Genomic DNA, 19,519 nt, shown 5'->3' with positions numbered 1-19,519 from the left:
TGTGTGTACCGACTGTCCTTTGTGTACAGACTGTACTGTGTGTACCAACTGTACCGACTGTCCTGTGTGTACCGACTGTACTGTGTGTACCGACTGTACTGACTGTACTGTGTGTACCGACTGTACTGTGTGTACTGACTGTACTGTGTGCACAGAACATCCTGTGTGTACTCCTGTGTGTACCGACTGTCCTGTGTGTACCGACTGTACTGACTGTACTGTGTGTACCGACTGTCCTGTGTGTACCGACTGTACTGTGTGTACCAACCATCCTGTGTGCTGCAGGGAAGGGGAGGAACAAGGACAAGTGTATGTTCCTGCTGTACCTCCACGCCAACTCTGTGAGCAACTTGAAGGGCAACAAGTCTGGAGGGGAGGGCAGCTCCGGGCTTGCCATGGACTTCACCATGAAGGAGCTGTATGCTATAGAGGAAATACACAGTCAAGACAATCTCTTCAGGCTTCTGGTCGGGTGAGTTGGACTCATTTATTGATTCCTAAATGAATTCAGTGCATGAATTGGATTTTATACATATCACACATGTTTGTTAGGATTGCGTAGAATCAAACATTGATGTCTTACTGGGAAGGATCAGAAACTTTGATATATGAAGTCTTTTTTGTAAATGGATGTCTGATGAATAACCATGACACACCTTCTCTTCTCTTCTCTTCTCTTCATTAGTGATGGTCCGTCCATCCATCAACTTTTACATTTCCGATGTCCATCTAAAACTACATAGCAGCCATTTTAAAAATGTCATTTTGCCCTTTACTCAGCCATTTCTGCATGTATGATTATGAAATGATGTAGAACAACTTAGGCCTATAAATATGTTTATGATGGAATACTGTACTACTCTACAACTCTGGGAATAATAAAAAAAACAACCCAAAAAACAACAACATAGACCTGTAATACCAGCTATGATCTTTACATCCTACCTTTTTTCTGATGTTACTATAATAAAGACATCTGAGAAACTATAGGGCTGTAAGGATCCAGGTTAGAATAGGTCTTCAGCAACCCATGCTTGCCGTCAAAGGCGACTGTGCTTGTCTTAAGAGGCGACAAACAGGATTGGGTGGTCAGGCTCACTGACTTGTATGATCCATATCATTGTATCCCAATTGCGTGGAGTGATGCTCATGATGTCAATCACTGGATTGTCTGGTGCAGACTTGATTATTTACAGACCGCCGTCATATAGCTGAAATAGTTTTGAGTGACGCGTTAAACAACAACAAACAAACAAGCAATTCTTGTAAAGCTGAAAGTTTGCATGAATGATCCCAGCCATGAATGTATCTTGTGCTCAAAGAATTCCAATTCAATGTTTAACATGCATGTGTACATCAGTAATTTCATGAGGATGCTTTGAGGTTGTGTACAAACTCGTGTTATTTCATATTAGGAAATCATACAAAGATAATAGACATTGACATAAAAATGATTTATTTGTATTAAGTGATAATGATGCTCTTGTTGCAGGTCGCTATGCCCTACCATCTATGGACATGAGGTATTACACCATGGTTACATTGATCAGAACTGATTTCAATCACATGTGGATGTTTTAAAGCATATGCAATACGTGGCCTTGGATATGATACCAAATACCTGTATCACATGACATGATGATACAAAGTACATATTTTTTTCTCATTTATTGTTTTCAAGAAGTACCTGTTACATGAAAATAGGCTTCCACCCGGGTAGCAAAAAGCCCATGACATCAGTACATCTAAGATTTTTCACGGAAAATAACATACTTCTCTCACACATTCACTCTAGTAATACAGATAAACTGCATAGGTACATCAAGTATGCATAAACTGTTAAAGCTTATATATCATATTGCAGTACAGGAAAGTACATGGTCTCAAACATTAAAGTCTTAAGTATAAAACTATAACTATACTGAAAGCTGCTCCTCATTTTCAAAAAGTTTATGATACAGCATCCAAGCTCCATAGAATTTCTTTGATACCATATAAAATATGATCTTGTTGAAATGCTTTTGGGAAAATTTGTTTGAATCATGCATTTCTGAAAAAAATTTCAAACACTTGATGTAGAAAACAAACCAGATACCAGATAAAACAGAACAGCAATACTTGTCAGTTAGTATCCAAGTAAACCTTTTGACAATTTAGGATTCATAAATTTGATAGGGAGTGATTTTCCCCGGGAGTCAAGTTTGTAGCTTTGTAGTATGGTCAATTGAGCCTCATCAAAACATGATTGGGCGCGGTAGGGTAGCCCTAGTGGTTAAAGCGTTCGCTTGTCATGCCGAAGACCCGGGTTCGATTCCCCACTTGGGTACAATGTGTGAAGCCCATTTTCTGGTGTCACCCGCCGTGATGTTGCTGGAATATTGCTAAAAGCGGCGTTAAACCATACTCACTCACTCAAAACACGATTAATGTGCTTGATTAGTTACTTTTTATATAAATCTGTTATCTCTCTTTTGTCTTCTCTCAAAAATATATGTGGCTAGTAGTTGTGTAACTATACAGCAATACAGCATTTTATTGCGATATGTGGCCATGATACAATACATCGATTTACAACGCCTGTTTCGTGATACATACAATACGATACATTACATTACAAGTCGTGTTGTATAAACACATGAATAATAATAGAGCCTGTTCAACACCCAGCTTACACAGATTCTCCAGTATTCCTGATTGGCTATGAATGGCATGACATTCACAGTGCCCTCAAGCCTATATGTTTCTGCCCTACAATTTCCCATCTTTACTCTTTGAAATTTCAAAACAAATGATCCAGGGTTGTGATACATCTGCAAAGTACTGTATCAGGATTCCGATATGACTCGTATCACACCCATAGTATTGGATATGTATCGTATTGTAGGCCCACTATATTGTTACACCTCAGAAGCTAGGACAGTTTCAATAATATCAAATGATAATTCAAATTTTCGTTGGCCCACTATATTGTTACACCTCAAGTAGCTAGGACAGTTTCAATAATATAAAATGATAATTCCAATTTTCGTTGTGGATTGTTTCTTCAGTTGGTGAAGGCAGGCCTGACACTAGGCATGTTTGGTGGAGGTCAGAAGTACACGAATGACAAGGTACGTAGTACTCCTCTCGGCCACCTCTCTGTTGTCAGCTTGAGCAGGTCTTCAGGTATGTACTTACACTCTCTACTCAGCTCGGGGGCACGGGTGGCCCAGTCATCTAAGGTGCAGAGTTGTGTCCCATGGGCTCGCCAGAAACCTATGATTGTGCGTTCAAATTCCGGTTCGCCCCGATTATGTTTCTATGTTTGTCAGCACCATACCCGTGCTTGTGGGTTTCACCAAAGTGGTAAACATCTGTATCACTTCGGGCTTTCCCCTCACATTAAACTGACACTCCGTGATATAACTGGAATACTGTTAAAAGCGGCGTTAAACCCAACTCACTCACTCACTCACTCACTCACTCACTCACTCACTCACTCACTCACTCACTCACTCACTCACTCACTCACTCACTCACTCACTCACTCACTCACTCACTCACTCACTCACTCACTCACTCACTCACTCACTCACTCACTCACTCACTCACTCACTCACTCACTCACTCACTCACTCACTCACTCACTCACTCACTCACTCACTCACTCACTCACTCACTCACTCACTCACTCACTCACTCACTCACTCACTCACTCACTCACTCACTCACTCACTCACTCACTCACTCACTCACTCACTCACTCACTCACTCACTCACTCACTCACTCACTCACTCACTCACTCACTCACTCACTCACTCACTCACTCACTCACTCACTCACTCACTCACTCACTCACTCACTCACTCACTCACTCACTCACTCACTCACTCACTCACTCACTCACTCACTCACTCACTCACTCACTCACTCACTCACTCACTCACTCACTCACTCACTCACTCACTCACTCACTCACTCACTCACTCACTCACTCACTCACTCACTCACTCACTCACTCACTCACTCACTCACTCACTCACTCACTCACTCACTCACTCACTCACTCACTCACTCACTCACTCACTCACTCACTCACTCACTCACTCACTCACTCACTCACTCACTCACTCACTCACTCACTCACTCACTCACTCACTCACTCACTCACTCACTCACTCACTCACTCACTCACTCACTCACTCACTCACTCACTCACTCACTCACCTACCTGAAACTGTTGTGTATCGGGAGTCCTCTAGTGGAATCAGGGCCAGAGTTAATTTTTCACCAGTCTGCAAAAAATAAACTGCTACAGAGTTACCAATAGGGTAATGGTAGAAGTGGTAGTCCACAAGGAAATGTGACTAGTGTCAAACTAGCAGACTTGTTAATTGCAAACCCTGCATTTTTGAGTCACCCTGTCACCAGTATGAAGTGCTGTAGCTACAGGGGGGCAACTTGACACAAGCCACAGTCTATTTAAGGTTAAAGGTATCATTGATTGTAGTATTTCTGGCTCTTTAGGTGTCCTTATTTATTAGCAACATAAGGGCTGGTACATGTTTCAGGTTAAGTTGCATCCCTGAGTTGACAAAGACTGAAAATAAAATCATGAAAAATTTGCCGGTTTTATAAACAACAAAGAGTGAATTAACTGGGCCCGTTCCGCAAAGCTGTCTTTGCGCTACAACTATGAAGCTCTATAATGAAAAGATCACTTTGGGGAACACAGCCCAGGTTGCTGGGTGGGAAAAACTAGACATCCAAGCCTCCTAAATAGCTTCAAATGAATTCCCTGTGATGTGAGATTTGAATAATAATTGACTCCTCAGAATATAAGTGTCCATGATATTGAAACAATTGAAAGGTTGATGCAGACCTTTTATTCTTTTTTTCAAGGAATTCAGTATATAGTAAGTTATTGGAAAGTAGGAAGTCATGTACAATTCTAAGACATTGTTTGATGTTCATCTGTTTCGTACATTTCAGAACCGTATCCCGGTCCGAGGAGATCCACACATACTGGTTGTCGGGGACCCGGGGCTGGGGAAGAGTCAGGTTTGTTTACTTATTGCAGGGTATTCTTGAAGAACATCTAAGGGCCATTGTCAGTTTCTTTCTGTCTGGACTAGTGTCAGTTTGGCAGAGCGTTTAGAGGCCTTCAAAACCAGAGGCTGGAGTGTTTTTTTACCCTGATTTGCACGGATATGAAAAGCGCTTGAATTTATGTGACATCTATGCTGATTCGTGTGGAAAATTGAACACGCTTTCAATATCACTTTACGGATTTCTCTGTTAAATCGTTAAATGAAAGCAGTCAAGTTTAACATGGGACTAGAGAGTTTGTGCACTGATGTGAAAAGTGCTTGAATTAATGTGACTTCTGTGACAAGTGCTTAATGTTGATGTATATGTATCTACAAAGTCTCTGTTCTCTTCTGTCAGCCAATGTAGAGTGCTTAAATTGTAAGAAAGGACACATCCATGTGTAAATTTAGAGTTAACTTCTGTGTTTCTTCCATTGCAAGTTACCCCTAGTGATTATTGGTTAGAACTAGTCCCAGGCATCCTATGCTGGTTGTAAGACACAACTCAATGGATTTGGTGGTCAGGCTTGGGGAATTGGTCAATGGTGTCCAAACTAATCCGTCAGCGTGGATAAGTGCTCATAATATCAATCACTAGATTTTCATGTCCAGACTTGATTATTTACAGGGTACTGTCATATAGCTGGAATATTGCTGAGTGAACAAATACTCTCACAGATAATTGCAATTTGCTTCTGTCCATGCGTGTCCATGAGTAGATTGAATATTGAATTAATATTAATCTTAATTCATCTGATTATATTTCCCATTAAGATTCAATTGGGGAGGAGGTATGATCTGTAAGTAGAAGTTCTTGGCATTTCATATGAATTGGAGGGGCCGTCAGGTGGCCTGGTGGTTAAAGCGTTCGCTCTTCATGCCGAAGACCCAGGTGCGATTCCCGACATGGGTACAATGTATGAAGCCCATTTCTGGTGTCCCCTGCCGTGATATTGTTGGAATATTGTTAAAAGCAGCATAAAACCATACTCACTCACTCACTCACTCACTCACTCACACATATGAATTGGAATATTGTCTATTACAAATACTAGTTCGGTTCCAAACTGTATAATGCAATGGAGGCTTATGACTAATATGAAAGAAAGTATTTTCTGAAGTGCTTAATTGCTTTGAAATAGCTGTAATTGATGACTCTTCCTGAACATTCATGAAGATTTGAAAATATTGTTTAGAAACAATGTGCACATGATTAGAGGACACCCCTTAGTGTAGAAGATTTCAAATGTATCTGTGTCACTGCTGGTTCTGTTACATTACAGTACATTTGTGGTATTTGGACCTTAAGGATTGAAACGTTTGTCAATGGTGGTCAGAGTAATTTCAAGGTTTAGGTAAAACATAAACTGTAAAACATGCATTTCATTGTCATATGTGACTTGAATTTATAAATAAGCAGGTAACAATCAATTTCATTTCATACTAGCCTGGAAGCTAGTAGAGCTCTGTTAGCACTGCCTGCAAGGATGCTGTTTATGTTGCAGATGTTGCAGGCCGTGTCGAACATCGCCCCCAGGAGTGTGTATGTATGTGGAAACACCACAACAACGTCAGGCCTCACTGTAAGTAGCTTACTTATTCTTCCTAGGTACTGGTGTCGCAGTGATCTAAGTACTGCACATTACTTGTTACCTCCCTTAGCTGGTCGATGATCTGCTGGTGGTAGGTTCAAATCCCATGTTCATCCGAATTATGATCCTTGGGCTATCACAGGACTACACCATTGCTTTATGGTTTCACTACTCAGCATCAACGACCTTCAAGGGGTGAGTTAAACTTTTAAGTAACATCGGCAGTTTTTCAGCCATATTGTGACTCGACCTTCATCACTGACACACTGATATGACATAACTGATATGAAATATGTAACTCACTTTTAATTATTTTCTTGAACAAAATCCCATTGTATTTCCAGCTGTTTGAATATTTAAAAATGAAATATGTGTTCTAATGATGTGGCTTGATGGCTTTTATTCAAAACATGATTTTAGTTGTATTTTCCTTTTATCTAATTTATCAGTTGAAAGAAGAAAAAATCGCTGTCTAATTTGTTTCTTTGCAAACACATTGTTGAACATGTATCTCTTCAACAAGTGTCTTTGATAAGATGTTTATGTGACTTCAATGACAAGCGTTCCAGTTGATTTGGATAGAAAATTGTACACATTTTCAGTATCTCTTTACTGGTTTCTCTGTTAAATCATTAAATGAAAGTTTGTGCACTGATGTGAAAAGTGCTTGAATTTATGTGACTTCAGTGTCAAGTGCTTAATTTTGGTGCATATTTGTGTACAAAGTCCCTGTTATCTTCTGTCAGCCTCTGTAAAATGCTTGTATCTGTTCAGCAAGTGTCTTGGATGAGATGGTTATGGAAATGTGTCCTGAGTAACAGGCAGCTTTGGTAGCTACATGAGTAGTATCTAAGCTAGGGTGTGAAAGTACGCCCTGTTTGCAAAGAGAACTACCTGTAGTTTGAGTTGGTAGAGTAGTGTATGGCAACGATTGTAGGCTGTCTGATGTCTGCCAGGTGACACTGTCCAAGGATGGAGGGTCCGGAGATTATGCCCTAGAAGCAGGTGCTCTTGTCTTGGCTGACCAGGGCTGCTGTTGCATAGATGAGTTTGACAAGATGACCAATCAGCATCAAGCTCTCTTAGAGGCTATGGTGAGTAGTATAAGATATGGAATTCTGGGAATAATGTTTAGTAGATTCATTATATAGTGACTTTGACATGTTTTCAACAGGTCTTGACATTGTAATACCAGCATTAGAAATTGGCACTAGTCCTATAGTCCTTGTCAAACTGCCCAATTGTTAAGGTGTCCTGAGGATTTGTAAAATTTGCCCTTTTAGGGGTTTTGCTATATGTTATCATGATGAGGATGAGTGGGCTAATATTGTTAGTTTCTATTGCTGTAATACCTAATCGCAACCCCAAACCCCATCTCAAATTCAAATAATGTGTCTCTTGGATTTACAAATAAAAAACAAAGTATGATGACGCCTTATGCTTCCTTCAGATGGGGATTGCTTATTGGAATTGAGACTTAATGATTGAGAGAAGAAAATCAAATTGTCCAAAACATCGATTGTATTCTGAGAACAGAAATAACACGTAAATCTTAAGTACCTGCTTCAGTTGAATGGAACTCACAAATGATATTACATGTGTTCATTTTTAATTTGTATCCGTATAGGATTCAATATGCTGCTCCTGGTAAAACTGTGTATAAGAATGTCTTGTTGTGTAGGACAGTCTACTGAGGTTGTGTCGTAAGAGGTGACTTACAGGATCAGGTGGTCAGGCTCACTGACTTGGTTGATGGATGTATACATCATCTCCCAATTGTGTAGATTTATGCTCATGATGTGAGTCACTGGATTGTCTGGTCCAAACTCCATTATTTACAGACCACCGTCATATAGTGAAATATTGCTGAGTGAGGCATTAAACAACAAGCAAACAATCTGTGGATGAAGGAGTAAGCATATACTCCGAAACGTTGTGTTCCTCATAATAAAGAAGCTGACATCCATTAATTCTCTTCCTCATGTGCAACACTTCTAAATGCCTTTCAAAGACTTGAAACTAACTGAGGTTGTACACCATCTTTCAGTTCTCAGTGATGTGAGATGTTTGTCTGTGACTCTTGCAGGAGCAGCAGAGTATCAGTATTGCTAAAGCGGGAATAGTCTGCAGGTGAGATGGGTCAAATTCTGACACACTGGTTTTACATTTTGCCCTCTGCAGAAACTGCTTGCTTGAATTAGATATTTAAAAGTCATTTTCTTGAAGAAAATTTTTATACCTTGAGCCTTGACTTCACAGTATTACCAATATTCACTCACTCATTGCCATAACTTAACAGTTAAGCTGCAAACCTTTCTTAATGGTCTCTATATATAATGATTGAGATCTTATTTGCATTATGTTCCTATAAATAAATTGCAAGTGATTTCGTGGCTTTTGATTGGCTAACCAAACATTTTTGGCATAAAACCGAAAGTATTTAGGCCATGCCCACACTACTGTTTCCTGATCGGCTGACAATAGCATTGGCAGTATTGCACTGAAGGATGTCACCTATTTCATATTGTTATCACTTATTTTTATTTCTTTTATGCCACGAAAAATATTGTAAATAAATGCTGTTATTAGTTTTGGGAAGAGAGCACATATATCTGTAACCCCACATGACCTTAACATTTCAGTCTGCCTGCTCGCACCTCCATCATCGCAGCAGCCAATCCTGTTGGCGGACATTACAACAAGGCTAAAACAGTTTCAGAAAACCTCAAGTATGTTTATAATGTCTATGTTGGTTAACTGAGATAGTTAGTTTGATAGCAACAACCTCTCAGCTGGGCAACGTGGAATGCTAGGACTTTCATACAAAAACTGGGCAAATTAAGTATTGTGATAGTTGTGACTCAAATATCGCGATATGCCTTGATATGTAGGTAAATTGTGATACCTCTAGTTATACCCCCGACCTTTTAGGTTGGGGGTATATAGTTATGTCAAGGTTCCACGATTTCTCTTAAACGATTCAGTGGATTCATCTCAAACTTAGTACATATAATCTGTGTCATATGGAGGGGTGCAGTCAAAAGAAAAAAATTGTTTTTATTAATTTTCCATTTTTTTATGAATTTTTCAAACCCTAACCCTATCCATTATTTAATTTGAAACTACTGACACACTAGGCGGGTCGGGGGTATTAGTGAGCCACGCTCACTTTTGCCCTTGTATTAATCATGTCTTTGCCAACTTATCGCTGTGGCGTCTGGACTTGTGCCAGGGATAGTCACAGTTGAATAAAGGGAGGAAGTGTCATTGCTTCTCCCTGTCTGGTATTCATTGTTCCCCAACAAAAACTAAGGGTGAGACACTTCATCGGTGCATTGGTGCATCATGAGTTTACATGTTATGATACCATACGCGATAAATCACTAACTACTTGTTCAATGACCTCAGCCTCTTTGTCAGTCAAATATCACAAATGTTTTGTAATAAGTATTTCAAGTTCACTTCTACAAATAGCCGCTATGAACATGTGTCTACAGCTGGCTTTTCCTTTTGAACCAACTCTCAAATATTTGTAGTAAGACGTTTCCAAGCAATTTTACCTTTGAAGTGAAGTGTCAACACTCAAACAAGGATTTCATTGAACACGATCCAATGGCATAAGTTGTTTTGTGCTGTGATATCTTTCCAAGTTTTATAAGGAATATTTACTACATATTGCATCACTTTTGTCTTTCCTCTCATGTGAAAGCTGACGAACTGTGATATAGATGAAATACTGTTCAAATCAGCATTAAAACATCTCATTCATTAAGTTTTAGATGACCATCTTTTGGTAGTACCTTGGTTCATGATTGCGTCTGTAAGATGTTGTGATACGATACTTATATTGACAGTAAGGTTGAGATGAGATGCACAATACGAAGACACAACAGCGTTAACACTAGTCCTATAGTCCTTTCCAAACTGCCCAATAGTTAAGGTATCCTAAGTGACTAGTATAAATTTGCCCTTTTTAAGGGCTTTGCTATATGTTATCATTATAAGGACTAGTTAACTAAAACTGTTAGTTTCTACCACTGATGCAACACTTGGAATGTGAGTGAAACCGGGGATAGAATATATTTCTTTCAATTGTGCCACAGGGCACGTCTATTGATGTTTAAGTGTGCCCTTTGGAGATTTCAGTGTGCCAATCCGAAGAAAACTTTTCAATGAAAAAAGAAATCGGTTTAAAAAATACTTGAAATTTTGTTCTTTAATGTTCATCATTTCCATACATTTGTCCAGTTTACTTGTGTGAAAGAACATTTGTCACTGGCAAGTTTTTTTATTCGACCACAGGTGATTTCTAAGTGTGCCCTAAAGGTACTGGAATATTATTTTAACCATATTTTGTATATTTGAGTCAACTGATGTACTGGTAGTGGCTTGAGACATTTCTTTACTCAAGCAGAAATAATATTTTACAAATTACATTGCAGTACACTGCATACTGGGTGAATTGATTCACTGCTATTTATGACAAATATGAGTCATCCTTATCCCAAGTCTGTCCTTTCAGAATGGGCAGTGCACTCCTGTCAAGATTTGACCTAGTTTTCATCCTGCTGGACAAGCCAGACGAGGTCAGAATATGTAGACAGGAAACATCATGCTGTGCAGATTTATTGAAATAATAAAGTGAATTAATAATTTGAAATGCTTGATAGAAGATACCTAATTTGTTTGAACTTGATGCTGACGTTGAATACAGATGATGTTGATTAAAGATTACTTTCTGGAATAGTAGGATGAGGGAAGAGATTAAAATGCGATTGTGTACTCACTGCACTGACTGTTTAGGGCAATTCTCTCTATAAAAGACTATTGTGATGTCTTACAGGAAATGGACAACATGCTGTCTGAACATGTGATGGCGCTGCATGCAGGGAAGAAAAGGTACAGCTATTTGCCTTTCTACTGACTATATTGTGATTACATTTCCACACCATGCAGGGGGATGGTCAAAGCACTACATTTTTATAACCCTGATCAGTGTGCACACGATATTCATTCTCAGCTTTGGTATACGACCCAAGGTAAAGATACAGCTATTTGAGTTTCTACTGACAATTTTGTGACTAAGAATATATTTTTCGTAAGTCTTATAGTAAACTGACAGAGGTCAAGATTTCTGTTTATGTCTAAATTGATTTTCAGGCCAGATCAATATTCTTTCTTGTCCTATGGGTGAAGCTGTCCTACATTTCCAGAAGTAAATACAAATTAAATTAGAAATACTGTTTGATTGAAAATTTGGTTTCTTAAGCATCTGTTTGTATGTCATGACGAGGAGTATTATGGATAACAGCATCTGTTAGGATGTCACGACGAGGAGTATTATGGATAACAGCATATGTTTGGATGTATTTAGATATTATTGTTATTTCAGAGTTATTTTGACTGCATCTGTTTGAAATCTACAGATAGATGTATTCAATTGTCTTCAAAGAAATACTGTCATATTATGCTGTTTGATTGTCGATCATTTAGCAACTGTCATTTTATTTTTAGTGATTTTCTGGGAGTTACAGTCAGAAGAACTCAGGCAAGTTGCTACTGCATAAGCAGGGATGCAAGTTAACCTGATACATACATACCTGAATAGTGCTAATACACTACTGAAGAGAGCTTACCGAGGTGCCTGATTGTTTCATGCCATGACAGATTAACTACAGTAATATGAAAGAATTGGGCATTCTTTAACTTCTTTTGAGTAGTCTATGTAAGGGGACACCCTAAAAGCATGAATTTGTACTAGCCCTTGAGATACCTTTAACACTAGGCAAACTGACTCGGGGTAGCAGGCTACTGCCATGTTGCATCCTTGATAAGCTGTTTGCATGGTAGGTAGAAGTACTTTGTAGGCCCTCTATTACCTTAAGAGGAGGGAGTTACTGACCAAGGGATTGAGCATATGTATTGTGGGTGTCTGTCCTAGGATATTTGTTTGTTGGTTTTTGACACATTCATTTATATTGCACAAGAAGTTATAGAAATTTGCGATTTTTCCAAAATTTGCATTATTAAGAATCTCTGTAACATCTGACAGCTTATTAATAATCCAAAATGGGCCCAAGAGTGATCAAGTAACTTTTTGTGGCCCATGTCCTTTAAAGAAACTGCCAGGCCTCCAGAAGATAGATTTGAGTTGACACTCCCATGGGACACAAGTATTGATGGCGCCGCCTTTTGATGTTGATGCCATGGCGGTCAGAAACGACAAGGTGTAAAATATCCACAATATAATAGTGCAGCCTTATTTATGTTCATTCAGAATTTGTTGTTAAGTTGTTTTTCAAGATACAGAAATCAGATATGCTGGTCTGAATGTTTCGTCCATTCGTACTGAGAATTTAGAAGCCTCGATGCTGATTGGCCTATTTGAATTATCATCTGACACACACAGATCTCCAAGAGCAGAAGGTTGTGAGTTCGATCCCTGCCCACATCATACCAAAAGACGTTAAAAGATGCAACGTGTTGTTACCCTGCTCGGTATTAAGGGGCTAAAACAAAGACTGGTTGGCACTGAGTCAGTATACTGCGGCATGGTATCTCAGTGTGCTAACCCTATAAAATCGGCATTAGTCCGGACTAGTACAAGCAGCCACATACACACATACATCGCTATGTAAGTGCAATAATCTTAAACCTGTCATGGTTACAACATAGCAATGTTGGCACAGGCCTGAAAAGGCTTTGCATTTGGGATCCTTACCTTGATGAGGCTTTACATTTGAATCTTGAAAATGAACAACATGCCTTGAAATGCATTGAATTTGAACATGATTAAGTACAGAAATATATTTTGAGTGGTACCAAATTATGAAATATCAGCATTCATTCCAGAACATGCATATGAATTTTCTGCACTCTGCAATTTCAAGTTTTATACACATAGAATGCAGGAGCTTGTGTCCATGAAGTCACCTTTCTGTTAGAGCCTGGATTCATCATGCTGAAGACCAGGGTTTGATTCCCCATATATGTAAAGTGAAATCCATTCTTGGTGTCCCCTGCCATAACATTGATAAAAACGGCATAGATCTCGACTCGCTGACTGTTTCAGGATGACCTTGATTCCTCCCGGCTGCAGTGGGAGGCAGACAAGCCACTGAGTGAGAGACTGAAGATCCCGAAGCTCGATGCCTTCGATCCCATCCCCTATCAGCTGCTTCGGAAGGTATGTCCTCGCACAGTCCCACACCTAGTCAGTCACTTCTCAAACATATTTATGCATGCTTTTATCAAGCGAACCTAGATTCCAAATTAACCACTTAATATTCACACATCGGTCTGTAGCCTGAAAAATAACAAGCTATTGGTTCTCAGGTGGTTGTAGGTGGTCCTGCTTTTGTAATATGAATCAGTGTTGGTTAAGAATACCTGATCATCTGCATTAAGAGAGTGTAACTATTTCTAGGATGGAGATATTTAAATTGTTATTGATCTAATTGTCCAAATCAGGAAACAGCGCAAAATTCACACTTAACTATATTGAGTGAGTGAGTGAGTTGGGTTAACGCCGCTTTTAACAGTATTCCAGTTATATCGCGGCGTGTCAGCTTAATGTGGGAGGAAAGCCCCAAGTGATGCAGGTCTCAGACCTTTACCACTTCGGTGAAACCCACGAGCACGGGTATGGTGCTGACAAACCAAGAAACATAACACTTTACTATAGAGACGTATAGGGACATCACACACTGTCTTCACAGTTTTGCAATAAAGTATAAGAAGTGAATATAGTACCTTTCTAACTGAGTTGGAGCAGTGCCGCAATGTTCTTAAACCATGAGTCCATGCACAACTGCATTGTAACGTCACCAATGGACTGCTGCTTCACATCAGAAATTGAGGGAATTTCATAAATCTGCATGTTTGATCAAATTGTCAACATTTACACTGAGAAAATACCCGGTATCATGATTTCTTATAGACTAACATTTTATCAAAATGTTGCAGAACTATTTTGAAACACTTTTTTTGTATTCTTGTATTGCAGTACATAGGCTATGCCAGGAAGTATGTTCATACAACCATAGGCCCTGAAGCAGCCAGGGTTTTACAGGTTTGTATTTGAAGAATAGATGTTTGTGTTTAAACTCCATGTGAATGATTTATTGTTTTAATGATTAACTACGGCAAGGCAATCTGATCCATAATAATTCTAATCCATGTTTGGAGTGTTGGATGCCAATGAAATAAATAGGTTAGTTTGCAATTAAGATGCCTGTTTCAATTACTGCTCTGGTAATGCATTTAATTTTATCATGAATTATTTGGGACTGAATTATATTTTTTGATAATGGGAAACAGTAATGTTGATTCATGTCTAAAAAGGTAACTGATAGTAGTACAGTACAATAATGTGAACAGATGGATCAGTATATGACATATAGGTATCTATACCAGCTACGTTATTGCTATTCCTGATTGTTTGAATAAATAAATAGCAAGTGATTACATGGCATTTGTTTGGATAACCAAGCAATATTTTTGCATTTGTTTCCATAAACCTAAAACAATATTAGGCCGTGCCTGGTAACTGACTACTGTTCCTGATTGCTAGACAATAGAGTGGGTGGGTCTTGTGTTGCCGATGATTTCGTATTAATATCTGCAATATGTAGCGTTTATTGAGGTAAAAATGGGAAAACAGGTGTGCACATGCTTCGCAAAACTGCTACACAGATTTACAGAGAGGGCACACCAGTGTTTTTGATGATAGTAATTATACCTCCATTAATACAAAAAGTATTGAATTCAATTCCTAATTATCCCCCAGAACTTCTATCTGGACCTCCGTAAGAAGCATCAGACACAGGACAGCACCCCGATCACAACCCGACAGCTGGAGTCCCTGATCAGACTAACAGAGGCCAGGGCTAGACTGGAGCTGAGGGAGGTGGCCACTTCACAGGATGCCGAGGAGGTGGTGGAGATCATGAAGTTCAGGTGGGTCTCACTTCCTGGCGGGTTGACAGGCCTAGCCTAGACTTGTGCTGTGAGTGGAGCATATATCATAAGATTGACTGAGGTTTAGGCTAGACTGGCATGGAGAGATGTGTGTGTATCATGAGGTTGAGAGGGACTCAGACTGGAATAGTGTGGCAGGGATATAGGTATGGGTGATGTGTGTTGCTTCTTCTGTCTGTCAAGTTTCTGGTTAAATCAAAGACTGTTCAATATTTCTTGATCAAATTTTTCAAAGATATCAACCGAGCCCTGAACTGGTGCCTTTTATTATTTGGAATTTTGGAAACAACAATTGGACTTGAATTTAAGATTCAATCAGTGAAAATATCTTCTGAACCATTTGTATTTCCTAACTTTTCAAACAAGTGGTCAACTGTTAGGAATTTTATGTCTCTTATCCACAGAAGCAAATGTACGACGCCAGTGTATCTGATAATAACCACTGCTCCCAGTGATCTTCTCAAAGTAACACTACCTTTCTGGGATGGCTAATGGTACTAGCAGCATATTAATCAGACTTTTGTTGTGTTATTGACTGCTTGGGACAAGTCCCAGGTGCCTTTTTTGGTCAGGGTCTGGTGTCTCACACTCAGTGCAACATATAATTGGCAGGGATATGTGTATTTCATGCTTGTTTTAATATGACAGGTTTATTCATTAGTCATGACTGATAAATGATGTTCTAGTTTGTTGATGAAGTGTGTCTGTCTACTTCCAGCATGGTGGACGTTTACTCGGATCAGTTTGGGTGGTTGGACTTCAAACGTTCACAGCACGGCTCAGGCATGAGTGGGAGGTCTCAGGTAAGCAGATTCTATCAAGTATATAACGCTGTGTTGTAGATGAAACCTGGTATTGACAACTGATTGAACTGCAATAAATTACAATTACAGTTGTCACTGTATTAAAGCAACCCATGCTTGCCGTGAAAGGTGACTATGCTTGTCGTAAAAGGCAACTAACGGGATCGGGTGGTCAGGCTCGCTGACTTGGTTGATGCATGTCATCGATCCCAATTGCATGGATCGATACTCATGACATTAATCACTGGATTGTCTGGTCCAGACTTGATTATTTACAGACCGCCGTCATATAGCTGGAATATTGCTGAGTGCTGCGTTAAACAACAAACAAACACTGTATTAAGCATCCTCTGACCAACTTCTTGACCAGATGTGTTGTTATACTTTACAGGGATGCAACATAACTTGAAACTTTTACTAACCAAAATAGTGAAAATATAGAAGGACCTGATGGATGGCTTCCCTCTGTTTCAGCCCAAGAGGTTTGTGGCAGCCCTTCAGAAGGTGGCGGAGCAGACGTACAACTCCATCTTCACTGTGCAGCAGATGAGGCAGATAGCCAAGGTAGGAACAGCAGTACTGAATAGTACTTAATAGGGCACATGCGGTAGAACAGAACAGAACAGTCATCTGCTGTCCATTTTTGTCTCATGTCTTCTATTATAGCTTATACATGTGGTAATCATGTACTCATATATGCCAGGCATGTTGATTCTATACCGAGAATGTTTGTAGGAGCAGGCCTTGTTCAACAAAGTGATCAGAGCGCTAAGATGATTGGTTGGTAGGTTTGTTGTTTAACGCAGCACTCAGCAATATTCCAGGTATATGATGGCGGTCTGTAAATAATCGAGTCTGGACCAGACAATCCAGTGATTAATATCATGAGCATCAATCCAAGTAATTGGGATCGATGACATGCATCAACCAAGTCAGCTAGCCTGACCACCCGATCCCGTTAGTCGCCTCTTAAGACAAGCATAGTCACCTTTTACGGCAAGCATGGGTTGCTGAAGACCTATTCTACCCTGGATCTTCACGGGTATGCTAAGATAATCGCAACTCCCATACTTTAACATAGACAATAATAGTGCTAAGATTGCTCTTTGGAACAGGGCCCAATACCATAAGAGCATTAGATAAAATAGATTAATAAGCAACTATTTCTCTGATTTGACCAATCACATAGAAGTTTTAATGATTAGATAACTCAAGATGTGTTTAGTTTTGTCACAAACCTTTGCACACAGAACATAACCATTATAAGGTGATAACTGTATTTTACATGTTTTTGGTTGAGCCTTTTTCATGGGTTTTCTCATATTTCCAGATTTCTTTTATTGTTGCACATAATTTTTTTTAAAATATTTCCTATATCTATATTTATCCATGAAGCACATTGTAGAGAACCAGGCCAATTATCATCTCCTGACTACTTGTTACTGTGCCCGCAATGTCTGGTGAAAACTGATGTCAAGAAACCACTTATTGCCAGGTTTATTTGTACACGGATTGTTTCCTTCTGCAGGATATCGGTCTCCATGTCGTGGACTTTGAGGGGTTTGTGGCCTCTCTCAACAACCAAGGCTTTCTGCTGAAGAAGGGGGCCAAGGTGTACCAGCTGCAGACACATGGATACTGATGTGACACCAGCTGCAGACACAAGGATACTGATGTGGAATCATCTTCCTGAGGCAAGCGTGTCCACTAGCCTATATCATAGCCTAGTTTCTCCCCTTGCCACATCAAGGCCACTTTTCTTGGTTTAACCCTGGCTGTATAGATCCAAAAAGATGGCGACTATGATAGGCGATGACCTAGTCGATCAGATAACGAAAACATTCGCGATTTCATCCCTGAAACATAGGCAATCGTTGGAGGGTTTAAAAGATGAAAAAGACACATTCGTGTCAACAAACACAGGCAGTGGTAAATCACTTTCAGACGAAGGTGTACCAGTCGTGGATGTTGATTTTGTGACACGTTCTCTGATTTGACTATTGATAAGTGCGACAGTTCAAACATATTTAGCTTGATGTGGCAAGGGTGGGAACAAGACTTTGATCAAAAGGCTAGTGGACACTCTTGCCTCGGGAAGATGATGTGGAATAGATGCATCATTTCACCTGCTACCTGTGATACACAATGTGATTGACTATATTATGACAGTTGGACTGTAAACCTGTACAGGAATCATATACAGAGGTTGAGACTTTGTATACACAAATAAAACCATGCTTGTAATTGTTGTTGTGGAAAGTTTGTGAGTGCGACTGAAACACTTCCATCAGTGAGTGAATGTTTGATGCTGCAGATTCTGACCACCCAATCCATTATGTCACTTCTCACAACATCGTATATTGATGGGGACCTACCGTATATGCCGTAATAAGCACCCAGGGTGCTTAGAAACTTGACAAAGGGGGGCACTTATTAAAACCATATACAATGAACAATGAGTTAAATTTGTTTTCATAATAGTAACAAGGCAATAATATTCCCTTTCTGCTTTCCTGCTTTCTGTAAAAAAATACTGGTATGTAATAGATCTTGACACAAGAATATGGACTGACGTGTAAATTTTCAGTCTTGGTACCGGTCATTTATAAAGATTACTGACAGATTGGTCTAGAAGTTGGTAAGGGAACACTTTTGGAGCAGGGTGCTTAATATGCTAAAATTGACCTTTTTCTGTTATTACAGAATAAGGGGCAGTTATTCTGTACACAGATTAACTATCACCACAACAAATGCACATGTGATGTGGTGTAAAACTTTATTTCATACATTCAAATCACAAAACGGTGTGACACTTAATATGCTTTTAATTCATTGTTGTTCAGTCCACTATCATTGCTAATGATACTCAGTATGTAACTAGAGAAATAGATAGAATATTTATAATAATACAATGAATGTATAATGGACGGTTATCACATTTTGCATGAACACAAAATCTGTTCAGTTGGCACACTGGATGAAGAATGATGTAAAACTGATGACAACTGGATGCAGGAGCCACAAAAACTAACAACTTAAATTAGATGGTCAGAAACAAGAAATGTGTGAATGTTT

General features: G+C 39.3%; 1 protein-coding gene across 2 annotated transcripts in view; it reads left to right on the top strand.

Moving 5' to 3' along the window:
- The window catches only part of LOC124146474 (DNA helicase MCM8-like), a 32,527-nt gene extending 13,839 nt beyond the window's left edge, over window positions 1-18,688 (top strand). Inside the window, exons 12-29 of one of the 2 annotated variants that reach the window (XM_048403924.1) lie at window positions 286-472; window positions 1,493-1,523; window positions 3,048-3,110; window positions 4,973-5,041; window positions 6,576-6,653; window positions 7,619-7,756; window positions 8,749-8,792; window positions 9,305-9,391; window positions 11,185-11,248; window positions 11,506-11,561; window positions 12,177-12,210; window positions 13,735-13,848; window positions 14,668-14,733; window positions 15,451-15,620; window positions 16,360-16,444; window positions 16,919-17,008; window positions 17,973-18,078; window positions 18,111-18,688. In XM_048403924.1, coding sequence (XP_048259881.1) covers window positions 286-472; window positions 1,493-1,523; window positions 3,048-3,110; window positions 4,973-5,041; window positions 6,576-6,653; window positions 7,619-7,756; window positions 8,749-8,792; window positions 9,305-9,391; window positions 11,185-11,248; window positions 11,506-11,561; window positions 12,177-12,210; window positions 13,735-13,848; window positions 14,668-14,733; window positions 15,451-15,620; window positions 16,360-16,444; window positions 16,919-17,008; window positions 17,973-18,078; window positions 18,111-18,118 — 1,490 coding nt within the window. In that variant the 3' untranslated portion in view covers window positions 18,119-18,688. Of the gene's footprint in view, window positions 1-285; window positions 473-1,492; window positions 1,524-3,047; window positions 3,111-4,972; window positions 5,042-6,575; window positions 6,654-7,618; window positions 7,757-8,748; window positions 8,793-9,304; window positions 9,392-11,184; window positions 11,249-11,505; window positions 11,562-12,176; window positions 12,211-13,734; window positions 13,849-14,667; window positions 14,734-15,450; window positions 15,621-16,359; window positions 16,445-16,918; window positions 17,009-17,972 lie in introns of both variants that reach the window. The other variant, XM_048403923.1, reaches the window with a different exon arrangement.
- Window positions 18,689-19,519: the final 831 nt, after the last annotated feature.

Source organism: Haliotis rufescens, unplaced genomic scaffold, assembly GCF_023055435.1.
Source record: "Haliotis rufescens isolate VD_foot unplaced genomic scaffold, xgHalRufe1.0.p SCAF_3, whole genome shotgun sequence".
NCBI classification, from domain to species: domain Eukaryota; kingdom Metazoa; phylum Mollusca; class Gastropoda; order Lepetellida; family Haliotidae; genus Haliotis; species Haliotis rufescens.
The sequence above is the reverse complement of the archived record's forward strand: the minus strand, read 5'-3'. Positions and strand labels throughout refer to the sequence as shown.